Consider the following 18,508-nt stretch of genomic DNA (forward strand, 5'->3'; position numbering starts at 1 on the left):
TTTACGGTACAGGTAAACGTAAAAATCCGAAAATTGTTGATTTGTAACTATACCACACAAAAAATACTTATTTGTCAATTGTTATCCGACTGTTTGTCAGTCTATTTAAACCTCATTTTCTCAGGAAAGGGTAGACGCATCAAGCTGAAATTTACGTCACATTCTACGATCTACGGTCACTTGGCGCTTAAAACGTTTAAGGATATAAGTCAATGAAATTAAAAGATGTGGCCAAATATGTCACGTATTTTGGTACTCACAAATTCACTCATCAGAATCTACAGGGTACCGTATGGTATTGTATTATATTGAACATGGGACCTAGAAACGACGGAGGGGCTTCGTCCCTTCCGTGGCCGTCAGTGGTACACAGGCTACAGCAGTGCACCCACCCCACAACCGCCCCACACCGACCCAGGGTTATTGTGCGGTTCGGCCCCCAGTGGATCCCCTGGGAACGTCTCACACCAGACGAGTACAGCCCCAATGTTTGCGTGGTAGAATAATTATTGTGTACGCGTACGTGGAGATAGTGTTTGCGCAGCAATCGCCGACTTAGTGTATCTGAGGTGGAATAAGGGGAACCAGCCACCATGCCGGCCGCGGTGGTCTAGCGGTTCCAGGCGCGCAGTCCGGAACCGCGCGACTGCTACGGTCGCAGGATCGAATCCTGCCTCGGGCATGGATGTGTGTAATGTCCTTAGGTTGGTTAGGTTTAATTAGTTCTAAGTTCTAGGGGACTGATGACCTCAGCAGTTAAGTCGCATAGTGCTCAGAGCCATTTGAACCAACCAGCCACCATTCGCCAATGGAATCCCGCCTTAAAAACCATCCACAGACTGGCCGGCACACCGGACCTCGACACTAATCCGCCAGGGGGATACGTGCCGGGGACCGGCACGCCTTCCCGCCCGGAAAGCAGTGCGTTAGGTCGCACGGATCTACAGGGTACTTCACATTGACCTACAATCATGACATTTGGCAAGAAGACAGGTTTCACAGTATAAGTAATGGAAAAAAACTCTGAAAATTGTTAAGTTGTAATTATATCACATGAAACCTGTATTTTTGCTAGTAGAACTTAGATTGCATTCATCATCCTCAGAACCGTAACAGAAAAATATCACTGCATGCAAACATAAAACGTAAGTTGCAGTCATGTTTTAGTAAGTAAATAAAAATATTTTATAAAATTTTTCCTCTCTACACATGTAAACTGTAGTCCCTTGCTCGATTCTTTATGAATGTCCGCGCTAGTCTCAGTAACTACTCTAGAGATTTTGATACGGTCTTGAAATTCCTAGCGCCGATTTCTTGCCAGTATCGGCATCACTAAAAGGCAAAAATCGCCGAGATTATCGATTCCTGTGATGGACGAATTATCTACACACCGCAACAAAATTAAAGGTTCACTTTTAGCAAACACCGTATTTGTCTCCCATTGCGATGCATAAGTTTGTAATTTGTCACAAAGATGCCTACAACCTTTAGCAGTGTAAAACCGTGGCGCCCTGCGACGTCACCCTCTGTCTCAGCGACGCTTCAAACAGTAAAGTGTCGACACATGAGAGAGAAAGGCCACAGCTCAGAAGTTCATGTGAGATATGAGGCGGGTTAATGACGACACAGTGGCGCCAAATTTCATCGCAATTCTGCTCAATGCCACCGTGGTCCTGTCACACGATGGGAAGGTCGTCATACCTCCTCTTTACCAAATTTTACCCCTCCATTAGACGCCTCTGCTATGGAGGTCAGAACCGAGGCACCCACCTTTGAAATCACGCGATTTTCTTATGGATGGTCGAGGAATACATTTCAAACATAATTTCGCTCAGAATCGACACAAAAAGACCTCAGATTGTGGCACAAACGACATCAATGAAACAACACTTTCCCTTGGTGTGTTGATTTCCACACATTTCACCATCGAAAGCGACGGTTTACAGTGAGATGAGAAACAGGACGACATTCGTGACTACGTCTGACTCTGCTGCCGCCCCGTGGGCGTATCAAACCTATTCTAAGGACATCGTGGAGCCGCAGTCCCATTCAACGTAATCTGACCCCTTTGGGGCGCAACGCAATAGCACTTTTTCCTCTCGTTTATGCTGGTCGCAATCGCACTTTTTGCTCTCGTGTATAGGCTGGTACCACTAGCGACCTTTCAACACCATCTGACGAAATTTTATCGTGATCCGAAGCAGCCAAGGGATTTATGCTTTTTAGCTTTCCATTTCGGCCCTCCTGTGGCGTGACCACGGGGGAGTGCTACATTATCATGTAGCCATATCATATGATATGGCAAAGGGTCCCAGTTTGGCAGCATCTGCGCATTTGTTGAGCACTTAAGAATGTACGTGTGAGGAAAAATGTGTGTGTAAATCTTATGGGACTTAACTGCTAAGGTCATCAGTCCCTAAGCTTACACACTACTTAACCGAAATTATCCTAAGGACAAACACACACACCCACGCCCGAGGGAGGACTCGAACCTCCGCCGGGACCAGCCGCACAGCCCATGACAACAGCGCCCAAGACCGCTCGGCTAATCCCGCGCGGCTATGTGTGAGGAACTTAGTCTCACGGCTGTCCTAACGACCTTTAGGTGGGGTTGCCTACATTCAGGAGCTTGTCTACGACAAGTACACATTTAAAGTGCTCGGTAAAGGTACGTGGGAGGCCTTGACGGTGTTGCCGAACTGGGGGTTCTTGATAATGTAGTAACCTCCACCCCCCACCCTTGATCACGCTAAAGGAGTGAGTGAAACAGAAGCGCTGAAAAAGCATAAACCTCTGTGTTGCTTCGGATCACTTTCAAATTTCGCCGAATGCTTTCGAACGGATCCTGGTAGTTCCACCCTGTATTCCACAGCAAAAACTGCGGTCGCACTACACTCCAAAGAGCCCGTGTCACGTTCAGTGGGTTGCGGCCCCACGATGTCCTTAGACAAGGGCTGAAACGCCAATGGTGCGGTATCGGTGTCGAACGTAGTCGAGAACACCGAACTGTTGTTCACGCACCGCAAACTATCGTTTTCGACTGTGAAGTGAAGTGTATGGGTATCAACGCCTCAAGGGAAGGTGTTGTTTCACTGACGCCCTTTATGCCGCTTCCTGAGGGCGTTCCGTGCCGGTTCTATGCGGCAGTGTGTGTGGAATGGTTCCGTAGGCCACTCATAAGAAAATCGCGTGATTTCAAAACTGGGTGTCGCGGTTCTGACCTCCGTCGCAGAGACGTCAAAAGAAGGAGTGAAATGTTGGTAAGAGGGGGTGTGATGACCTTCGCATCGCGTGACACGTCCACAGTGGTGTTGGGCAGAATGGTGGTGAAATTTAGTGCCAATGTGACAACATTATCCCACCTTAAAGTTCATAAGGGATGTGGCCTTTTCTCGCGCGTGTCGACATTTTGCTGTAGGAATCCATGGAGTCTTCTCGCAGAAGACTACTGAGAAAATTTAGAGAGCCGGAATTTGAAGCTGACTGCTTCCAACTCACATTTCGCTTAAGGATCACGAAGATAAGATGCGAGAAATTTGTTTCGTATGGAGGCATATAGACAGTCGATTTTCCCTCGCTCCGTTTGCGAGTTGAGTAGGGAAGGAAATGACTAGTAGTGGTGCCAGATACCCTCCGCCAAGCACCATACAGTGGCTTGCGGAGTATGTATGTAAATGGCAGATGAAGATGTAGATATAGTCGGTGAGTTGTATTTGTGGGATAGGGAGGGAGGGTACCTGTCGACACGGTCCCCCAAATTGAGACACCAATGAGAAAACACATTTTGAACATCCCCCCTCCCTCATCTCACAAAAAAAGATGAATGAAAGACAACTGTATCGGAGCTGGAGAACTAGTCGCAGCGCTCCAGAGAGACCACAAAGATCTCGAAATCTCGAAAACACTACTCTTTAATTATTGCTTATACATTTATTTGAATGATGGGGTAACGAAACAGACGTGCGACAAAGAACTCGTTAGCATGATGGATGCCTTCGGCACCGCAAGAAAACACCACACTGTGCATCATGTTGAACATTGTGTTTATAATGCTAGGGGAAATTCTTAGAACAAATTTGTTCAGGTAATTTTGCAAAATACTGGCAACTTTCTAAAAGTGTCCATACAGTATACTGTAGAAATCTTAGTCACTGGAAAACGAACCGAACGAACGATAAACGGTAAATGATGACAGTGAAAATTCTAATTCCCGCTTTGCCACACGGAACAGAATTTTGGGACCTGATGGAAATGTCTTAGACAACGAGAAATCTCAGAAGTGAAGTTCCTCAGATCTGCGAAAGGTTTCTAGCAGAGAGGGCAACTACAAAGGGGCAGAATTAGAAATATGAAAGAGGCACAGAAAGAAATGGAATGGGAGGAACATGTCCTGTGCGTTCAGAGACTATTGACGGCGAGGGGGAGGGATCATGTGGTGAAACCGTGACACGTTCATTTTGGCCCGGAAGAGCTATTGAAACGCTATCTGTTAGACTGAAATCGTGGCTCTTCCGTGACGGAAGGAAATGAAATTCTTGAAACAGTAGCATACAAGCACATTCCTCCTAGCGAATGATCCTTTAATGAAATTAAATGACGAGTGTCTTCTTCGTACGTATTGTGATGTCTACAAGTATAGCCTTTCGTGGCATAGGGCAAATTATGTGCTACTAACAGCAAAGCACAGAAGATCTTCCGTGTTGCTGCTTAGTATCCAGTAGAGTGGAAGAAGTGAAGTAGTCTATTCTTACGTTTCTTGAGAGCAGAGCTCGAACGTTTACAGAGAAGCCGTGTTGTGTAATATGTATATTGATCGTCTTGAAAAGAAATGAACACAGAAGGATGCGACCAATCAACGGCAGACCGGGTGGGTGTGTTGCACTGCGTCAGCAGTGTCAGTGAGTGCTATCGGATGGTCGGCAGCGCATTCGGGGAACGTGAGTGGGGCCATGATATGTGTCCATCGGTTGATGTGAACTAAACTAAGCTCCGTCCGAGTAGCCATTGGAAGGACCATCGGTACCGACCGGCTACCGTGTCATCCTTCAGCCTAGGGGTGTCACTGGATGCGGATATGAATGGGCATGTGGTCAGCATACCGCTCTACTGACCGTTGTCAGTTTTCGTGACCGGAGGCGCCACTTCTCAGTCAAGTATCTCCTCAGTTTACCTCACAAGGGCTGAGAGCACCCCGGCTGCCAACAGCGCTGCCGGCCGTTGTGGCCGAGCGGCTCTAGGCACTTCAGTCTGGAACCGCGCGACCGCTCCGGTCGCAGGTTCGAATCCTGCCTCGGGCATGGATGTGAGTGATGTCCTTAGGTTAGTTCGGTTTAAGTAGTTCTAAGTTCTAGGGGACTGATGACCGGTGGTTCCATCATTCGTGAACGCTCACGCCACTGCCATATTTCACCAGGATAACGTGAGTCCTTATACTGCTGCCACCTTCATAGCTTGCATTTCAACTGTGGATTGCCATCGCCAGATCTCTTCCCATTGGAGAATGTGCGGGATGCCAAGGAGCATGCAATCAAGACCGCATCTCTACCGACGAATCTGCGGGAACTGTGAGTTCAGGTCCAAGCAGCATGGGATAGAGTCTAACAGAACTACATCCGGGACCTGCCGTAACATCTATCCACTACCATGGGGTCCGACGCCGTATATATATATATATATATATATATATATATATATATATATATATATATATATATGTGTGTGTGTGTGTGTGTGTGTGTGTGTGTGTAGCGCCATAAATGTTGCTCCTTCAAATCTTAAAATGTGTAATCATTTCGTACGTGTGGCACCTGCTTGCAAACAATGACGGCAGTCCACCTTGTCTTGAGTTCAGCACTGTTTTATGACGATTAGTGTAACTGCAGTCAGCTTTTTCTTTCCTTTTTTTAACTTCCATTTACGACGAGATCTGTTTGCATCTCAAAGAAGGAAATCGGGATCTATGCATCACTAAGCAGCGAATTGTGTGTTTCATTTGGGTCTTTCATCGGTCCTTTCACATCAATAAACTGAATTGTGATACTCCTCTTCTCCGCTAAAACATGTGAGTTATTTTGCAAAGTCATAGAGGATTTGGAAGTCCTGGCACGGGAAGGTACTCTCTCAGCCTATTTGTCTGTTAGAATTAAGAGTATTGTGCTATATCATCCTGGGCTATAAAGAATCATGGTAAAATATTGAAATAGGATCCATTTTTAGCCTGGGTCTAGACTGCCGATTAAAATCTGATTCCTGGATGACTGATGAGTCTCGTGCAGAGAACTGTTGTAGTTTTGTAATAGGTGGAAGCAGCAATGAGTAAACAAAGGGAATAGGCTGAAACTTCGTGCTAGCGACATGGAAGGTCCACGTGCTTCGCAGTCAGTGTAAGATAACTCGTCCAGTAACACGATAGGCTATACGTGTAGAGATTACAAGATGCTATGAGAAGAGAGCGAACGACACCTGTTACCACATTAACATTGCTGGATGCTCAGTTCATTTTATTCAAGGATCATCCGGCAGGAGGGGCGAGTTTTCATGCTAAGGCCTGAACTTCTTGATTTTCTTAAGTCATTCGTGTTAGTTGTGGTTGGACAATACGGAAATATTTGACAAAAAGCCACGATTACACATTGTTTTAAACAGAGGTAACATGTTAATATTTACAAATAGTGTTTCTAGACTTCTTCTGAACTAAGATGTTTCACCACACTATCGCGTTCTCCCCGAAATAGTATATGTAGGGCTTGCTGCAAAATCCGAGTTTCCGACGCTACGAACGTGATCAGTGTCAACTACGTGACGTGACCTGTCTATGAAGTACTACGGAAAAATTTGGAAGCAAGATTATATGGTTCAAGGAGTCGTCAGTTTTGAGATCGGATAAAGACGAGAGATGATATTGGTCTCACCGTTGTGAACGATTCGTTCGCCTCAAACGATTGAGGTAAACAGGATAGCTATAATGAAGTTTCAATCTCATTTTACGCGCCTGGGGATGGGCAGAGCCTTAACCATTGAGTTGACCCAATGTACACTCTCACTTTTCCTCCTCCTGACAGGAAAATACTGATCATACTTTTTCCATCACCGGTAATGGAACTGGACGTTTTCCGTTGGAGCGCTACCGCATAAGGGTGTATTAGTGACGGTTTCCATGAAGATGAATACCACTTGGTCGCTGACAGCGACAATTTACCGTTAGCAGAGATAAGTGATGGTACCGAAATGAAAAAGAGAGAAACTGCTTGCGGTAATGCAATGGGTTGGTTAATAGAAGCGGTTAAGCGACTAGTCGCTGGCGTCTGTGGTTTCGGGGCAGTGTTGCTGTCTCGAAAGTAGAGACAGCGGATTCGAGTCCCGCCTCAAACATCGTCGTCGGATTAAATGAATCACTCCGTGTTACTGTGTGTGTGTATGTGTGTGTGTGTGTGTGTGTGTGTGTGTGTGTGTGTGTGCGTGTGCGCGTGTGTGTGCGCGTGTGTAGAATCAGTAATGAGACGGGCTGTAATCACGAGATGGTAATTTGGTACAAATCTGCTAAAGAGAGTAATCGCATAAAAATTAATAATCGACCGACCACATCTCTGAAACCACTCATCCTCTAACGACTTGCTGAGCTGGATGAATAGGTGCGTAGACGCAAACCTTTGTGTGTGTGTGTGTGTGTGTGTGTGTGTGTGTGTGTGTGTGTGTGTTTGTGTGGCTTCGGTTTCCCACATCACAATAGGTAATACCAGGCTGGTACCCAAGACCTGCCTTGATCATGCCACTAGCGAACATTTAAAAAAACTTTCGCTCACATTCACATGAACACTTGGCGCCAACGCTTGTGGTACACATTTCCGTTCCACGGGTAACGGGCTGGCGGCACGGAGGGCATTTGGCCCCTCCTTAAACTAACCATGCCAAATCCATTAATACCCATGCTGACCCTGCACCGATGCGGGACAAAGGCACAAGAAAAGGAAGAAGTGTGCATGTGGCTGTTTTTCATACGTGAGTGTATTACTGTTTCAGTGGCGAACATTTAGCGGATCCAGAGGGTACGGTATACTAGAATTCTTGAGTGTATTCTTCAGCACTGGCTTCGGTTTGTTTTTGAACGTTTAGAACAGTTTTTCCATAACTGAAATTTGGTACGATCGAGTGATGAGACAAACAGAATATCCGCGAACGGTATTTCATTCTACTGCCTCTTATATGTTGTTCTGAAACTGTAACAGTTGAACACTGTCAGGAAGTGTGAAGACGAAATATAATCCACCATACAGTGAAATGAATATTCAGAAAACAACCTCTGTGGCTAAACCAGCATAGGATATACTTGTTTTTCGTAAACGCTAGTCCAAAAAGGTACGCAGAAGAGCATCTGTGCTGTTCGGAAAGGAGAAAATTGAAGCTATGAGGCGGATTCGTGTTTGCCGATTAGTATTGCAGATGAAAGTTAAGGCTCTGGTTTGGGCTGTTGGTTTGGTACACAGTTTCAGTGTCAGATAGTTTGAAAACATAATTTACACTTGAAACGTTTTTCTAACTGCGCGGCATGGCACACCTAAATTTTTACGAAATATTTCTAAATGGTCCGCAGCTCCTGGTCTCGCGGTAGCGTTCTCGTTTCCCGAGCACAGGGTCCCGGGCTCGATTCCCGGCGGGGTCAGGGTTTTCCACCTGCCCCGACATGACTGGGTGTTGTTGTGTCGCTTCATCATCATCATTCATTCCCATTACGGTCTGAGGAAGGCAACGGCAAACCACCTCCAATAGGACCTAGCCTAGTACGGCGATGCGGGTCTCCCGCATCGTTCCCCTACGCTCTGTCAGGAAGCATGGGACTTCATTTCCATTTCCATTTCTAAATAAAATCAAGATGTTGCAGTACTCAAGGAGTGACTGATTGATGCCTTTGCGGTAAGCGAATTGTTAAGCGAACCAAAATCTTGCCTAGCTAAAGAAATGACGCAGTTGACAAATACTGATTCCTGTTAACACTGAAATTATGTTAAATATGTGGCATTAAGCTAGGCGAAGCCGTACGTGCTATCAGTTTGACAGTTTGAAATGGCAGAGATGCCGTCCTTCAGTACATCGACACATTATGTGCTTTCTATGGCAGCTGAATAACGTTGTGTTGGAGAAGAAGTACCCTCAAGTGAAACAGCATTCTATAACAGGAGCAAGCGGAATGGTGAGCGTTAAGAGACCGATGTACGTCATGGGAGCAAAATCGTCCTTTTGCTGCCAGATAAGAATTTTTCTGCGGGTCACGCACTCATTAGTACGCAGAAGACATATGCGGTGGAAACAACACGGGAATCACACACCGCTGCCTTCACCGAGGTTTTAGTAGTAGTGGTTTTCCGTTACCTTCCTCTGACCTGCATACGACGTGTTATGTTTCGCTGTAGGGAAGCTGGAGTAGTGTGGAATAGAGAAAGAAAGAGAGAAAAAAAAAAGCATCGCATTGTTTGATGGGAGACCCTGAGGAAAGGATTTTCTTCTTCCGTGCACAAAGTGATTTTTCCACTCTGTATACGAGAGCCGTCTCATCACTCTGTTGCGTGTAGGTGACTGCAGTGGTGTAATGATTTTGTTGTGTGATGATGAGAGAAGGGAGAGGATGTCATACGGAACCGGCATATAAGCCTATTCCTCCCGAATAGCACCAAGAGGGCCGCCGCACTTTTCATCCCCATCCGACACACGGATCACGGTTAACAGTGTCATATGCCCTCACTACAGGGGACACAATGGAAGTGTGATGGAATTCAGTTCAGAACAATGGTGCAAAGTCTGGTGACCAGGACCTTTCATCCATCACCTCTCCTCCCCTCGCCACCCAAATACCTGCAGTGAAGATTTCATCCACTGTCAGGATTCGAACCGGCTGCGTCAGAGTCGAACGACACCATGCAGGCGTGCGACCCCAGCTTTGGTAGTGGGCCGCTTCGCGAATGAACCACTGTAACCGGCCGCTGTGGCAGAGTGGTTCTAGGCCCTTCAGTCCTGAACCGCGCTGCTGCTACGGTCTCAGGTTCGAATCCTGCCTCGGGCATGGATGTGTGTGATGTCTTTAGTTTGGTTAGGTTTAAGTAGTTTTAAGTCTAGGGGACTGATGACCTCAGATGTTAAGTCCCATAGTGCTTAGAGCCATCTGAACCATTTTTTGAATGACTGTAACGTGCGTATGTGTATGGCAATATGTTTGTGGTGTAGCGGATGAAACTCAGGTCTTCATAAAACTTATATCTTTTCGGTTAAAGAAAGGAACCGATTACTGTATTTCTTTCTGTATGCAAGATTGTTTTAAAAATGCGAAAATTTTCGCGATAACGCTTTAAATTATAGGCTGAAACTTAGGAGTGGTATTATTACCGAAGAGATGCATGTCGTCCTCTATTTAAAAATGTGTATTTGTGCAAAAAGGTTGCGAATTTACTGATAAAGGTCACAGTTTATACACTAGTCTCGTAAAAGTTCGTACGAAAGTTCGTTAAACATTAATTATTGTGCGTTTAATTTTTGTTCACGAAACGAACCTCTTCTTACGTAACCATTAACACCAGTAACAGTTTTCCCACTGGTGAGGGCGAAGGAATGTTTCAAACTCTGCCTTGAAAGGGAAACATTTTCAACGAAAAAAAAAAAAACCTTTCACGCTTTGCAGCAAACATTTGTTGCTTGAATGTTTCAAATCGAGGTCTCTGTTGTCGGAAGAAAACTAAAGAAAGATCATGTGCCGCCAATTTTTAATTTTTCTCGTGTTTGGCACGTAAGAGAAAGAATAAAAACCTCCATTTCAGACAAATAGACATGAAGGTTTATCCGCATCGGACACTGAAATGTAAATGCATTGTACCTGTATTTATTTCGATATGAATGTAAAGAAAATTGTAATGTACAAATTTCAATCGCTTAGACCTATAGTATTATTCCATCTGAAACTTTATTGCTAGATTTCGGTTTGGCTTGCATATAAAGCATGAGTGCTAGTGTAGCTGAATAAGAGCCACTATTATAAGGACAACAATAGTACGCAACACAGAGTACAACATCAGTAGCTGTGCTGGCGTATACATTTGTAGACCATAGTAGCAAATTTTTGTTAACCTGGCCGGCCGCGGTGGTCTCGCGGTTCTAGGCGCTCAGTCCGGAGCCATGCGACTGCTACGGTCGCAGGTTCGAATCCTGCCTCGGGCATGGATGTGTGTGATGTCCTTAGGTTTAAGTAGTTCTGAGTTCTTGGGGACTGATGACCACAGATGTTAAGTCCCATAGTGCCATTTGAAGCATTTTTTTTTTTTTTTTTTTTTTTTTTTTTTGTTAATCTGTATGAATACTCACTACAAGGAGCATTTATGTTGATCCTCAGATCTAAAACTTATATGTATGACGAAGATTTTGAGGCGATAAAATGGTAATATTATACGACTCACTACAACATTTTTGTTAGTAATCAACTTTTCCCATGTGGTCTTCTTCTGCTCTCCAAACTGTTTCTGTATTTTACACGTATTTTTCAGATTTCTAGCAAACTGATACGTTGTCTTCCAGTCCTGCTTGCTGAAGAAGCGGAATTCATTTAATAAATGGTAGTTCTGGCGATTGTAAAAATTATATACAGAAATAAACGCAGATAAAATGTTTACAACTTTGTTGATTATGTTTTTACCTGGCTGAATGTTAAAAATATAATCCAAGTATTCATTATTTCGCAGAAAATATGTTGCTACATACGTAATATGAAAATAACAGGTCGCCCATGGCTAAAATCAATGCTTGATTTCAGCTAGAAATCAGAATATGTATAATTTTCAGTTTCAGAATGCATAGTGTTTGATTTTATTACACCCATCAAAAGGCTTTGATGCTGGTATTAAAGCACAGCAGATACAAGGGTGTACATGGTGTATGAGTTTCTATGGTTTAATTTCTGAATTGATTTTTAGCCACTAATTGGGACATACACTACGTGCTCAAAAGTATCTGTACACCTGGCTGAAAATGATTTACAGGTTCGTGGCGCCCTCCATTCTGTAATGATAGAATTCAATATGGTGTTGGCCCACCCTTATTCTTGATGATAGCTTCCACACTCACAGGCATACGTTCAATCAGGTGCTGGAGGGTTTCTTAGGAATGGCAGCCCATTCTTCACGCAGTGCTGCACAAAGGTGTTCTATAGGATACAGGTCAGGACTCTGCGCAGACCAATCCATTACAGAGTTGTTATTATTGTGTAACCACTCCGCCACAGACCGTGCATTACGAACAGGTGCTCGATCGTTTTGAAAGATGCAATCGCCATCCCCGAATTGCTCTTCAACATTGGGAAGCAAGAAGGCGCTCAAATCAATGTAGGCCTGTGCTGTGGTAGTGTCACGCAAAACAACAGGGGATGCAAGCCCCCTCCATATAAGACACGACCACACTATAACACCACCGCCACAGAATTTTACTGTCGGCACTACACACTCTGGCAGATGACGTTCACCGGGCATTCGACATACCAATACCCTGCCATCGGATCGCCACATTGCGTACCGTGATTCGACACTCCACGCAAAGATTTTTACCTGTTCAATCGTCCAATGTTTACGCTCCTTACACCAAGTAAAGCGTCGTTTGGCATTAACCGACGTGATGTTTGGCTCATGAGCAGCCGCTCGACCATGAAATTCAAGTTTTCTCACCTGCCGCCTAAATTTCATAGTACTTGCAGTGGATCCTGATGCAGTTTGGAATTCCTGTGTGATGGTCTGGATACATGTCTGCCTATTACGACCCTCTTCAACTGTCGGCCGTCTCTGTCAGTGAGCAGACGAGGTCGGCCTGTACGCTTTTGTGCTGTACGTGTCCCTTGACGTTTCCACTTCATTCACACATCAGAAACAGTGAACCTAGGGATATTTAAGAGCGTGGAAATCTTGCGTACAGACGTATGACACAAGTGACACTCAATCACCCAACTACGTTCGAAGTCAGTGAGTTCCGCGGAGCGCCCCATTCTGCTCTCTCACGATGTCTAATGACTACTGAGGTCGCGGATATGGATTACATGGCAGTAGGTGGCAATACGATGTACCTAATATGAAAAACGTATGTTTTTGGGGATGTCCGGATACTTTTGATCACATAGTGTACGTTGACTGTCTCAAATGTCATGGTCCTTTTTCAGTAGCTCTTCTGAAATGAATGCTATTTATACCGGCATGTATACCATTATCTGTAAGACCATAGGACAGAAGGCGACGTTACACTTTTGACATCTTCCATGTCACATACTTATACTACCTCTGAATCGCCCAGAGCAATAACCTCACTTGATTGTGACGCTAGCCTCATCAAAATCCTAGTATGCCCATACTTAACTAGATTTCCATAGTTTCCCTATGTCTCCAAGTCAATGGCTGATTTCTGTCCAGTTTATTGTGAAACTGAGTTCGTCACCTTCTCTGAAGACATCACTATCGACGCGACGTTAAACTTCCAACGTGAAACTTTCTATCTGCATCTGAACGACAACGGCTGTGAACCTTCCTGACAGCTTAAAATCATGTGAAAGACAGGAACACGAACTCGATGAAAGGTGTGTGTCCGGGTCCTGATTCGGACCAATGTTTTAAGCTCTTATGGAGATATGTTTGTAAAGTTGTGGACAACTTGACGTATGCGCTAGAACGAAATATATTTTCGATTTTTTGGTAAACCAATTAATCCTTTTGTTATTTATTTTGTATAAGGAGGTAAGATGGAAATAAATGCGAACTATGAGTGCGAAATTTCGTATCAAATTTGGTTCTTCACATCAGTATTAGTGAACACTATACTACGACATGTCACGTAAATACTTTAACTGCCTCGCCAGACAGATTGTGAAGGTTATAGAGTTCTCTCCCAAAACCAAAATAAAATCTATGTGGTTTAAGGGAATATGATGATATCGAGACAGTAGCATAAATTTAATACAAGAAACTTTGGCGGGAAAGCTGAGTAGTTGTGAAAAATCCATTCGGGAAGTAACGTGGCTCTGTCGACGATTATTTTCTGGAAACACAGGCAGTAGCTTAAAAACGGCAGGAGACCGAAATAGCGGACAGCAAGATAATCCTATAAAAATCCAGAAAACCTTTTTCGTCCACTAACATCGCTTAAGGAAGTGACGATTATCTAGGTTGACAAAAAAGAGTAGAAGGAGTATATAAAGTTGACATATGAAATAGTGAATATCTGGGAGAATAAAACTTTACATTGAGGATGTTACATATAAATAAAATAACTTTCAGTTTCAAAAATTTGTTCTGCTCCGCAGGGCTTATTTCTGAAGCCTGTGACGCATTTTTAGCTACAGATTACAACGCATACTTGCAGTACAGCATTAACTTCATTAAATCCACATATAAGCCAGCTGATACGACAGCAAAATTTTGTTATTAATTTAAAAGAAAGATGCTGCATTCATATAACAATGGACATCTTAGTTGCTAAGGACAGTTACATTATGGAACACTACTCACAAATGTAAAGAAATACTCACTTTCTTGCCATCTCTATAAGACTGGCGAAAGGTTTCTCCCAGGCATACATTTTTATAACTTGCATGCCAGAAATGACCTCTTCCGTAAGACGCACTCTCTTATCTGTTTTCTCTGCCGTCTGTTCACGGTAGTGAGACGACAGTTTCCCCATGTACGCTGAAAGTCACACAACTAAAATTAAAATACAAGAAGATGTACTACTAAAGCGTAATATTTAACAATGTTTTTTAAAAAGCAACCTGAAATGCAACAGATGAATATACGTTGTTCAGTAAATGTTAGTTGGGGCATATGCAGTAAGAGCTTCATTGCAATATGAGCTAATACAATAACAGAAGGTCGCAGCAATACTGTTTATAGCGAGTTAATGAAAAATTGATGTGAAACCTCTCAAAAATAAAAATTTTAAAGGTCTGCGTTGTTTCAGTTTATGATAGTTAGATTGGCAATACGAATTTTTGAAATAATGAAGTATAACAACTTAAAAAATGAATACATGATTCAGCGCAATGTTAAGGACGGCTCTTATAGTTTGTGCTATTACTCTGTCACGCAAATTCACGTTAACGTTGGATAGGTACGGAACACTGCACACGTTACTGTTACTAGCAACCTTGTTTTGGCACGTACCACTGTTTACATGCATACAACATGACAAAGATGTCATTAGTGAGAACCTGAAATTAGAGTTGGAGCTGCCATATGTCTGTTTATCATGAAACTATCAACTAATATGAGTCGAGTCTCCATAAGCTTTAACTGTACCCGGCGCACGCAAAGAGAGTTTTTAAGATTGTTAAACTGGGAGAATGAAGAAGGAATACTGATTAATGAAGCCTAAGTGGATCACATTCGTTTATCCGGTGATATTTTACCGGTTACCTGTGAGCAGATAGGTTTCAGTCAACGAATGTAAGAACTTAATAGAGCAAGTTGGACAGTAGATTTGAAATTCTGTTGTAATAAGACTAACATAATGTTCAATGAACACGTCGAAAAGAAAAGAGTAGCAGTTTACAGAATGTAGCTATGGACCCAGTTGATGATTTTTTTGCATTCGGGCAGCTGAAGACAATGACTAAATGGACACCTGAAGGAAGAAACATAACAGTAAAAACGGCCTGTTGTGTTCTTGGTAATTAAATAGGGTTTCAAAACCAAGATCCCAATACGTCCAATCATGAAGTATTTGCTGTGTGTATTGGGTCACGGACGATTCAATATCTGAGTGTTGTTGAGCGAACAACTGACAGATGCAAATCTGACATTACTAAGAAGAGACAGCGAAACAGCCTGGTGTGCATTCGGTAATTTAAATAGGAGTTTCAAAACTAAGCTTCCTGGCCGAGCGGTTCTAGGCGCTACATTTTGGAACCGCGCGACTGCTACGGTCGCAGGTTCGAATCCTGCCTCGGGCATGGATATATGTGATGACCTTAGGTTGGTTAGGTTTAAGTAGTTGTAAGTTCTAGGGGACTGATGCCTCAGAAGTTAAGACGCATAGTGCTCAGAGCCATTTTTGAACTGTGTTGTTGTGGTCTTCAGTCTTGAGACTGGTTTGATGCAGCTCTCCATGCTACTCTATCCTGTGCAAGCTTTTTCATCTCCCAGTACCTACTGCAACCTACATCCTTCTGAATCTGTTTAGTGTATTCATCTCTTGGTCTCCCTCTACGATTTTTACCCTCCACGCTGCCCTCCAATACTAAATTGGTGATCCCTTGATGCCTCAAAACATGTCCTACCAACCGATCCCTTCTTCTGGTCAAGTTGTGCCACAAACTTCTCTTCTCCCCAATCCTATTCAATACTTCCTCATTAGTTATGTGATCTACCCATCAAATCTTCAGCATTCTTCTGTAGCACCACATATCGAAAGCTTCTATTCTCTTCTTGTCCAAACTATTTATCGTCCATGTTTCACTTCCATACATGGCTACACTCCATACAAATACTTTCAGAAATGACTTCCTGACACTTACATCTTTACTCGATGTTAACAAATTTCTCTCCTTCAGAAACGCTTTCCTTGCCATTGCCAGTCTACATTTCATATCCTCTCTACTTCGACCATCATCAGTTATTTTGCTCCCCAAATAGCAAAACTCCTTTACTACTTTAAGTGTCTCATTTCCTAATCTAATTCCCTCAGCATCACCCGACTTAATTAGACTACATTCAATTATCCTTGTATTGCTTTTGTTGATGTTCATATTATATTCTCCTTTCAAGACACTGTCCATGCCATTCAACTGCTCTTCCAAGTCCTTTGCTGTCTCGGACAGAATTACAATGCCATCGGTGAACCTCTAAGTTTTTATTTCTTCTCCATGAATTTTAATGCCTACTCCGAATTTTTCTTTTGTTTCCTTTACTGCTTGCTCAATATACAGATTGAATAACATCGGGGAGAGGCTACAACCCTGTCTTACTCCCTTCCCAACCACTGCTTCACTTTCATGTCCCTCGACTCTTATAACTGCCATCTGGTTTCTGTACAAATTGTAAATAGCCTTTCGCTCCCTGTATTTTACCCCTGCCACCTTTAGAATTAGAAAGAGAGTATTCCAGTCAACATTGTCAAAAGCTTTCTCTAAGTCTACAAATGCAAGAAACGTAGGTTTGCCTTTCATTAATCTTTCTTCTAAGATAAGTCGTAAGGTCAGTATTGCCTCACGTGTTCCAGTGTTTCTACGGAATCCAAACTGATCTTTCCCGAGGTTGGCTTCTACTAGTTTTTCCATTCGTCTGTAAAGAATTCGCGTTAGTATTTTGCAGCTGTGACTTATTAAACTGATAGTTCGGTAATTTTCGCATCTGTCAACACCTGCTTTCTTTGGGATTGGAATTATTATATTCTTCTTGAAGTCTGAGGGTATTTCGCTTGTTTCATACATCTTGCTCACCAGATGGTAGAGTTTTGTCAGGACTGGCTCTCCCAAGGCCGTCAGTAGTTCCAATGGAATGTTGTCTACTCCGGGGGCCTTGTTTCGACTCAGGTCTTTCAGTGCTCTGTCAAACTCTTCACGCAGTATCATATCTCCCATTTCATCTTCATCTACATCCTCTTCCATTTCCATAATATTGTCCTCAAGTACATCGCCCTTGTATAGACCCTCTATATACTCCTTCCACCTTTCTGCTTTCCCTTCTTTGCTTAGAACTGGGTTTCCATCTGAGCTCTTGATATTCATACAAGTCGTTCTCTCATCTCCAAAGGTATCTTTAATTTTCCTGTAGGCAGTATCTATCTTACCCCTAGTGAAATAGGCCTCTACATCCTTACATTTGTCCTCTAGCCATCCCTGCTTAGCCATTTTGCACTTCCTGTCAATCTCATTTTTGAGACGTTTGTATTCCTTTTTGCCTGCTTCATTTACTGCATTTTTATATTTTCTCCTTTCATCAAATTCAATATTTCTTCTGTTACCCAAGGATTTCTACTAGCCCTCGTCTTTTTACCTACTTGATCCTCTGCTGCCTTCGCTACTTCATCCCTCAAAGCTACCCATTCTTCTTCTACTGTATTTCTTTCCCCCATTCCTGTCAATTGTTCCCTTATTCTCTCCCTGAAACTCTGTACAACCTCTGGTTCTTTCAGTTTATCCAGGTCCCATCTCCTTAAATTCCCACCTTTTTGCAGTTTCTTCAGTTTTAATCTACAGGTCATTCAGTTTTGAACTAAGCTTCTGATTTGTCAATCAGGAAATACGTGTTGTGTGTACTGCGTCATGGACGATTCAAAATCTGAGTCTTGTTTAGGAAACAGTTGAGAGACGCAAATCGGATATTACTAAGAAGAGACAGGGGAACTAAGAAAGAGCAGACTTGTTATTAATTTGCCTTACACGGCAGAACTGGGTTCTTCAGACTCTGCCTTACATTTAATCAGACATGCTTAGTACATTTAATTTATAGTAACAAAATAGGTAGTACAGTAATGTGTGTCTTATTAACAATGAGTTTAATAA

At 43.2% G+C, this 18,508-nt stretch overlaps 1 protein-coding gene across 1 annotated transcript in view; it reads right to left on the bottom strand.

The window, feature by feature from the left end:
* Positions 1 to 18,508, bottom strand: part of LOC124594735 (ATP-binding cassette sub-family C member 4-like) — a 279,421-nt gene that overhangs the window by 128,473 nt on the left and 132,440 nt on the right. The window contains exon 6 of the mRNA XM_047133107.1: positions 14,537 to 14,693. Within this exon, the coding sequence (XP_046989063.1) occupies positions 14,537 to 14,693 (157 nt within the window). The remainder of the gene's footprint in view (positions 1 to 14,536; positions 14,694 to 18,508) is intronic.

This window comes from Schistocerca americana, chromosome 2, assembly GCF_021461395.2.
Source record: "Schistocerca americana isolate TAMUIC-IGC-003095 chromosome 2, iqSchAmer2.1, whole genome shotgun sequence".
Lineage (NCBI taxonomy): Eukaryota > Metazoa > Arthropoda > Insecta > Orthoptera > Acrididae > Schistocerca > Schistocerca americana.